At 36.9% G+C, this 8,096-nt stretch overlaps 1 protein-coding gene and 1 long non-coding RNA gene across 3 annotated transcripts; one reads left to right on the forward strand and one right to left on the reverse strand.

Annotated features, from left to right (window-relative positions):
• Positions 1 to 884: 884 nt before the first annotated feature.
• On the forward strand, positions 885 to 1,772 carry LOC118755670. Its single transcript, XM_036490497.1, has 3 exons — positions 885 to 976; positions 1,030 to 1,155; positions 1,223 to 1,772. The coding sequence occupies exons 1-3, from the start codon at positions 885 to 887 to the stop codon at positions 1,770 to 1,772; spliced, it is 768 nt and encodes a 255-aa protein (XP_036346390.1).
• A 650-nt stretch (positions 1,773 to 2,422) lies between these two features.
• On the reverse strand, positions 2,423 to 3,736 carry LOC118755671. 2 transcript variants are annotated; one of them, XR_004995047.1, is made up of 4 exons: positions 3,525 to 3,736; positions 3,057 to 3,464; positions 2,840 to 2,972; positions 2,423 to 2,779 (listed from the first exon to the last, which is right to left on the reverse strand). It is a non-coding gene; the product is annotated as an uncharacterized LOC118755671 (long non-coding RNA). The 2 variants fall into 2 exon arrangements; XR_004995046.1 differs by having other exon boundaries at positions 2,840 to 3,464.
• Between the last annotated feature and the right edge of the window lie 4,360 nt (positions 3,737 to 8,096).

An 8,096-nucleotide genomic window follows, 5' to 3' on the forward strand; every position in this document is an offset into this window, starting at 1 on the left:
ATTTTGACGTCTTGTGCAAGAAAGAAGATAAATTCTTAACAAAGTAGCTATAAGAATTAAATAGACGCTGGTGTGTATGTAATTGTGTCTCTTCTTTTTTATTTTTTAGTTTTTAGCTCAAATAGCTCGCGCGAAATGCATATTTCTGCAACTTATAAATCAACATTCACGTTCGATATTTTGATCAGAATGAATTGTCCTAACTATTGTCAGGACGCCTACGTCTTGAAGACAATTGTCAGCTTTTTTGTCAACTAATATTATGTTATACGCACGTATTATTTGCAAATAACAATTTGCAAAATGGTAAACTTTGCCGTATAAACGCTGAGCTAATTTTTTATTTGCAAATAACTAAATCACGCAAATAAGTATTGATTATTGGTACTATTGGCAAATAAGCGCAAGACGCCGCCAATCTTACGTTCATTTTCTTTTTCGATGGTCATCTTATTGCCTTTTTATAGTCAAATCGTTGCCATTTTTTACTTTATTGTCCAATGTAAACGCGCCGTAATGCATGCATACTTCCACAATTGTCTCACTTAAAGGTCCTACACACGCATTGATTTATCGGCCAACCAGTTGACCAACCTACATAACGAAATTCTCAATTAGAACAGATCTGGGGGTCAATTCTCGTTCTGTGAAACGGTGAAATGAAAACTTTTTTCGCGTTTTCATTGCACTTCCGATTCGCTTTCAGTGAAAAAATGAAAAGAAACGTCAAAGTGTTTTCACATGAAAAAAAAGTGGAACGAAACGAAATTTTTCACTTTTTCACAACCCTGACGATTCTCGTTCTGTGAAACAGTGCAACCAACTGTCAAAAACTTATCATATGTAAGAAAATTATACACAGCCTATTTATACGTGAAAACAAGATGGAGAAGATACCAAGAGGAAAGCGCGCCAGCGAAAACCAAAAAGAGTTTTTAATAAATTATCTAGACAATGTAGACATTGCAAACGATACGTATGAAGCCTTCTTAACATAAACAAACGAATACCAATTATTTATAATTATAGATTTGTGACGGCAGATGGTGCCAAATTTCGCGAAGAAAAGTGGAAAGAACTAGCGGTGAGCCTTAATGCTCTTGGCGGCACTCAAAAGGATGGTGCAAAATGGAAGAAGTATTGGAGCGATTTAAAGTATGTATATAAATTTTTCATGATGTGATTATTTTTTTTAATGTTTTGTTTTAATACCTACAAACAGACTTCATACTCGCACAAAATATAGTGCAATAAGGCAGGCAGAGCAGAGAAGTGGTATAAACGGTTTGAGCCGGGCCAAAGCACTGTCACCGCTGGAAGAGCGCATAATTAAGATTACAACTGTGCAGGCAGTCGATGGTGATGAAACGGGCGAAGTGGGCTTTGAAGCACTCGACATGGCAGAAGCTTCTCACAATCTCGCTGACATTGTGGAGGAGACATTCGAAGTTGTTGTGGCTGAATGCGAGTTAGATGGTACTGCAGCCGCAACCACATTGGAAGATGCAACTACGTGTCCAATGATGGGGGCGAGCACCTCAACTGCTGCATCAATAAGAGGCTGCACAGCAGCAGCCTGTTCGAGAGGGCGAAAAAGAAAGGCGCAAGCAGAAAACCCTCAGTTAAAAAAATTTTTTAGGCTAGAAGAAATCAAGGTAAGGGAAATGGAGATCGCCAATAATTTAAAACGCGAACAGATCCAAGCGGTGAAGGAGCAGACAGAGGCAATAATAGTAATACAACACTTAATTGAAATTTTGAGGCGGCCGTGAGAATGTTTCAATTTTAGAAACAGCCTTGTCCATAAGTATTAGACAATTTTTATTATACCTTTTTCTAATGCTTAAGAAAACTTGAAGTCCTTTTTCTTCTTAGTATTTTTAGAGTTTAAGAAAATATGAAGTCGGTTTTACTTTTAATATTTAGAATTAAAGAAAACATGAAGTCGTTTTTTTTTTAAGTTTTTTAGAGTTTAGGAAAATATGGAGTCGATTCTATTTTTATTTTGTCTAGTGTCTATGAAAATATGATTTTTTTTTAGCTTTTAAAAATATATGAATTTCTCTGTTTAATGAATTTATATACAAAACTTACTTGTGATAAAAACTGCATTTAAAAATACTTATTTTGGAAATATAGCAATCTATGTGTGTATTTTTATATTTCTTCTGGAGCCTAATATGAGATATCGAATATGAAAGAATTCAATTTTTTTTTTATTTTTTAGTCTTTAAGAAAATATGAGGTCCTCATTGCAATGAATTTATGAACAAAACCTTTTGTGATAAAAACTGCCTTTAAAAAGAATTTAACATTTGAAATATAATATACATATGCATATTTATTAATATATGTAAATAAGTAAAAATACGAATGAAAAATAAAAAGTTGAATTATTTTCAATCTAATTTTGAATGTCATTAGTAAAAGCATTTTGAACAATTTGCAATCGTTGTCTTTTCGCAATGGATAATATATTGTGTTGAAATAGCTGAAGAAGGGCCACCACATTCTTCAGGTTCATCAGAGTCTTCCAAATAAATTTCATCGAACGGCACTCTAGCCCGAATCAAGTAGTTGTGTAAAACCAGGCAAGCGTTGATTATGAAACCTGCTTTTGGTGGACTGTAGAAAAGGGCTCTTTCCTTCGACAGACAGCGAAATCTGTTTTTAGTAAGCCAATACATCTTTCTACAAGAGCTCGAGTTGACTTGTGTGCTATATTGTAGCGCTCTTCTGCGGTACATGATGTCGCACTAATTGGTGTCATCAGCCAAGGCTAATTTAAAATTTATATTAGCATTAGATCTTTAACAAAGAAAAATAATATAAATTGTACCTGTAGTGGGTAGCCACTATCACCCAGAAGCCAAAAATCGCGCTCACCCGCCTCATAAAGCTCCTCCAGAGCTCTGCAAGCTCGAGAGCGACGCCATACATATGAGTCATAAGCAGTACCTCCGAACCGAGCGCTAGCAGACAAAACGATATAATCAGCATCACATATTATCATAACGTTCTTGGAGTGCCCACCCTTTCGGCAATAGTAAACATACTCAATTTCTTTCTTCGGGGCTGATATTTTGATGTGCGTTCCGTCTATGAGTCCGATTATTCCAGGAAATCGGGAACTTTATATGTCTGTGGGCTATGTTATTAAGTGCAATTGCCACCACTTGCACACATCTGCTAACTGATGTTTGGGATAAAGCAGATAAACTGTCTTGCCCCACACTTTTTTGAAAGCTACCAGTGGCAAAAAAACGCAGGGCGCTTAAAATAATTACATGACTCGGAACAGCATGTCTCCGTTGCGAGTTTGGCATAAATGGCATTAATTCATTAATTAATTCCAGGCACAAAGCTTTAGGGAACCGATATAAATCAATGAAATGCTCGTCTGTTGTAATCTCAAAGGATTTTGGTCGTCACGAAGTCTGCGTCGGAGCACTCTCAAATTATCTCTGAAATACATAATGCGTTAAATTGTATATACTGCATTTAAAAAATTTACGCCTTATTACCTTTGCTCGTCTCGAATTCTTTGCGATAATTCTAATAAAATAATTATTCCCGACATGTTTTGTTTACGTTTTCCTCAACTTTGACATTTACTTCGAAAATTCAATAGCACAGTTGCAAAAGTTTCACGACTATAGTGGTAATGGAACACGATTTTCACAGCACAAACCAGAATCGCAAAATAAGTGTCTGTGAAAAGGCAGAGTGAAAAGTAGTTGTGAAAACGAAAACTTTTTTTCACTTCATCTTATCACAGAACGATAATTGACCCCCTGACCGGTTGAGAAGCAGACATTTGAAATAGTAATTGAGAAAAAAGTGTGTGACGCTCGTAATTTTGAAGTTTGCTATTTCTGTTTTGCTTTTTCTTTATGTGCATTTTGTCGGTGGTTTATTTCGGTGATGTTTAAGCGGTTTTCAATAAATTTTTTGTGCAAATGTAATTAAAATGAAGTGCGCGGTGATTGGTTGCAAAAACACGTACAAAAATAATAAATTAAACCGCGGCCGTGCACTGAGAAACTGGCCCTTAAGCCTGATATACAGTTCAATGCGAGCGTGAGCGTGAGCTTTTTATTTTGACCAATATCTTAGTTATTACTCAACTTTTTGCTATAGTTGAGACATGAAAAGATAGAGAAATAAAATATCTTTCAGAAATTTAGATTAAAAACTAATTTAAAATGCATAAAATGCCTTTTTTTCAAGCTCACACTCAACTGTGTGCATACGCAAAGCATTCGCATGTGAACGGCAAGTTTTGATAGATGTGTGTGAGCGTCCATAAGAATACAAATGGAATTCTTTGCCTTTGTGAACGTTCACGCTCACGCTCGCATTGAACTGTATATCAAGCTTTAGGATTTACACCGGACAATACTGTCATGACAATAACAATACATGCACAATTTTTCACTGCATACTCTTCCAATTGTCTCAATCACTGTCTTGATTATTTCCAAGACAGTAAATGGGACAATGATTTGACGTATGCAGACAATAATTTTGACGTCTTGTGCAAGAAAGAAGAGGAATTCATAACAAAAGAACTAAAATAACACAAGAGACGCTGATGTGTAACTTTGTCTCTTCTTTATTATTTTTTAGTTTTTAGCTTAAATAGCTCGCTCGAAATGCGTTTCACGTCCAACTTTTTGCTCAAAATGAATTGTAATAACTATTGTAAGGACGCCTACGCCACGGAGACAATGATCAGCGTTTTTGACAATTAATGCGTTTTTCTTTATTGTCTTTACAGCATTGTCTAATGTAAACGCGCCGTTAATCACTGTCTTGATTATTTTGAAGACAGTAAATCGGACAATGATTTGACGTATGCAGACAATAATTTTGACGTCTTGTGCAAGAAAGAAGAGAAATTCATAACAAAATAACTATAATAATTAAAGAGAAGCTGATGTGTATGTAATTTTGTCTCTTCTTTTTTACTTTTTTGTTTTTAGCTCAAATAGCTCGCGCGAAATGCGCATTTCTGCAACTTGTAAACCAACGCTCACGTTCGATATTTTGTAAACGCGCCGTATGTGTGTTTTGATAGGGAGCGTCAGATTGGCAGCCCTTGCGACATCGGACCCAACGAACGTTGGCCAAATGAGAATATGCATTAATTGTCATATTGTTTGAGTAAAGTAGACATCGAGACAATACACCCCTAGAAGATTTTCTTAAAAGTCGAGTTTGATGACTCGATTCATCAAGTTTACGGTATAAATCAAATAATCGACATCCACTCCAACCAGCATTCCGGTAATGATATGGAAAAGTATTACGTAAACGTGGAAATAAACGGGCACCGTCAAAAATTTGAGGTCGACTCAGGTGATGGATTCACGTTATTACCGCGAAATAAATTCAGACGTCTCGATATCAGTACTAAACTGCAGCCTTCAACTATCGCTTTTCGATCATACACTAAAAATATAGTAATACATGACGGTAAAATCAAAGTGTTAGTTAAATACAATAACCATTGTTGAGAAGAAGATATGTATGTTGTACCGGATGGCTATGATGCTCTCCTAGGCCGAACGTGGATAAGACGATCTGTGTCGATTACAAAATAGGAGTCAAACCACAGTTAGTATCTTCAAACTACCCAATACGCCGAATCGACGAAATACTACATACCCTTAGCGTTAACTAGACATGGTGCAAACGGCCCTTAAAGGATCGAAATATTTTTGTCGACTTGATCTTTTTAAAGCTTATTTACACCTTCGAGTGTGCCCAGAATCTAGTGAAATGCAGACCATATCAACACATAAGGGTACTTTCAGGGTAAACCGATTGTAGTTCGGTATTAAAACCGCCCCATCAGAATTCAACCATATAATCGAACAAATATTGTCCGGCCTGAAAAACACAATGTCGTATTTCGATGACATCATTATACACGGAGCTACGAAAGCAGAGTGTAAGGAAAACTTGATTAATTGCCTCCAACTGTTAAAACAGCGTAATCTGAACCTAAACAAGAATAAATGTTCTTTTTTTCAAACACGCGTAGAATATCTTGGCTATGTTATTCAATTCAACGAAATCTCGAAGTCTCCATCGAAAGTTCAAGCGATCACTGAAATGCCACGTCCAGTTTCTGCTGACGAAGTCAGGAGATTTTTAGGCCAGGTGACTTATTACGCCCGATTTACACCGAATTTGTCGTCAATAACATACCCATTACGTCAATTACTACGAAAACACGTAAAGTATTATTGGTCAACTGCGAAGCAGCACTTTCAAAATTGAAAAATATCATCTCCAGCGAAAAGGTCTTAATACCCTTCGATCCAGAGTTGCCAGTTATTGTTGCCTGCGATGCGAGTCCTACAGGAATAGCAGGGGTAATATCTCATAAAGTAGGCGACATAGAACGTCCGATTGCATACGCATCCAGATCATTAACGTCGGCTGAACAAAATTATAGCCAGCTAGATCGCGAAGCACTAGCGATTTTGTTCTCCGTCAACCATTTTTTTATGTACCAGTGCGGAAGGAGTTTCCAACTGGTCACTGACAATAGGCCCTTAACACGGATATTTCATCAAAGTAGTAAGCTTCAGCAAGGTTACTGAGATATGCTGAATTTTTATCAAGCTTTGACTACGAAATTGTGTATAAAAAAGGTTTAGAACAGGTAAATGTGGACTGCTTCTCCAGAGCTACCACAGCCATAGAAAGAGTATCCACAGACAAACTCATCAACGAAGAGGTAAATTAATTATGTCAATTATCAATTTTCGAAATTTCAAATGAATACATAAATGCTGAAATGCTAGCACAAGAAATGGCAAAAGCCCCTGATCTTTCAAAAATTTTAAATAATTTATTCATTTGTACTAATGAAAACGAAAACAATTATACATTTTACGTGAACTCCACCACACACATCCAGGCATAACGAAAATGAAACAACTCGCAGGAAGATACTGCTACTTGAAGGGAATCGATCGCGATATTGAGAGAATGGTAAGATCGTGTGAGGCGTGCGCCCAGGTTCAATCAAAACCAGCAAAAGTTCCACTTCATCATTGGGAGGAACCAACCGGGAACTGGGAAAGGATACATATAGACTATGCCGGCCCTTTCCAAAATCACCATTTTCTAATAGTTGTCGATGCAAAATCGAAATGGGTTGAGTTTCGAGCCATACGGAATTCACCAACCACGCTAATAACAATAAGCCTTCTAGCAGATATTTTTTCCACACACGGGTTTCCGTCAATATTAGTATCCGATAATGCTACTATTTTCACCAGTGAGATATTCAAAACATATTGCAGGAAAATGGTATATTTCAAAAACTCATAGCTCCAGGACACCCAAGTACCAAGTACCCCAGGTACCAATGGCTGGCTGAAAAAAATGTTCAGACGTTGAAAAACAAGTTGAAAGCTATGACGTATGAATCAGGATCTATTCAATTAAAACTTAACGAAATCTCGCAAAGATATAGAGCAACACCGCTTATTTGCGGGAAATGTCCGGCAGAACTCTATTTGAACAGACGTATTCGTATCAGACTGGACGCACTGAAACCTACCGCGCAGGCTAAGTCAACTATAATCACTCCGGGTGTGCGACAAATAAGCGTGGGAGAGAGAGTACAACTCTACACACAATGAATAATAAAACCATCTAGAAAATGGGGATTGTCCTACGTAAGTACGGCAAGCTGCATTACCTAGTAAAATTAGATGACGGGTACACTTTGAAACGCCATATCGACCAACTAAAAGTAACTAGCGTCGAGAACCGAAAAGTTAGATTCGACCCAAATATTGTAGTTTTAACTGCTCCTGCAATCCCTTTTGAAAATTCTGAGTTTGACAAACTTTTCAAAAGGACTTGCCCTTTCCACGTCTAACAGCTACTTAAAAGTGGCAATGCAATCGCTTTATCTACATGAACCAATTAGAACAGATCTGACCGGTTGAGAAGCAGCCATTTGTAATAGCAATTGAGAAAAAAGTGTGTGACGTTCGTAATTTTGAAGTTTGCCATTTCTGTTATGCTTCTTTCTTTATGTGTATTTTTTCGGTGGTTTCTTTTAGTGA

The sequence above is a fragment of the Rhagoletis pomonella genome, unplaced genomic scaffold (genome assembly GCF_013731165.1).
Source record: "Rhagoletis pomonella isolate Grant_MI unplaced genomic scaffold, Rhpom_1.0 Rhpom_scaffold_06997, whole genome shotgun sequence".
Lineage (NCBI taxonomy): Eukaryota > Metazoa > Arthropoda > Insecta > Diptera > Tephritidae > Rhagoletis > Rhagoletis pomonella.

Excerpts from the sequence above, each read along its gene's own strand:
- LOC118755670 (XM_036490497.1), top strand. The coding sequence starts at position 885 with ATGGAGAAGATACCAAGAGGAAAGCGCGCCAGCGAAAACCAAAAAGAG. Across the intron at positions 977-1,029 it reads GTAGACATTGCAAACGATAC|ATTTGTGACGGCAGATGGTG; the intron begins GTATGAAGCCTT and ends TTATAATTATAG. Across the intron at positions 1,156-1,222 it reads AAGTATTGGAGCGATTTAAA|ACTTCATACTCGCACAAAAT; the intron begins GTATGTATATAA and ends ACCTACAAACAG.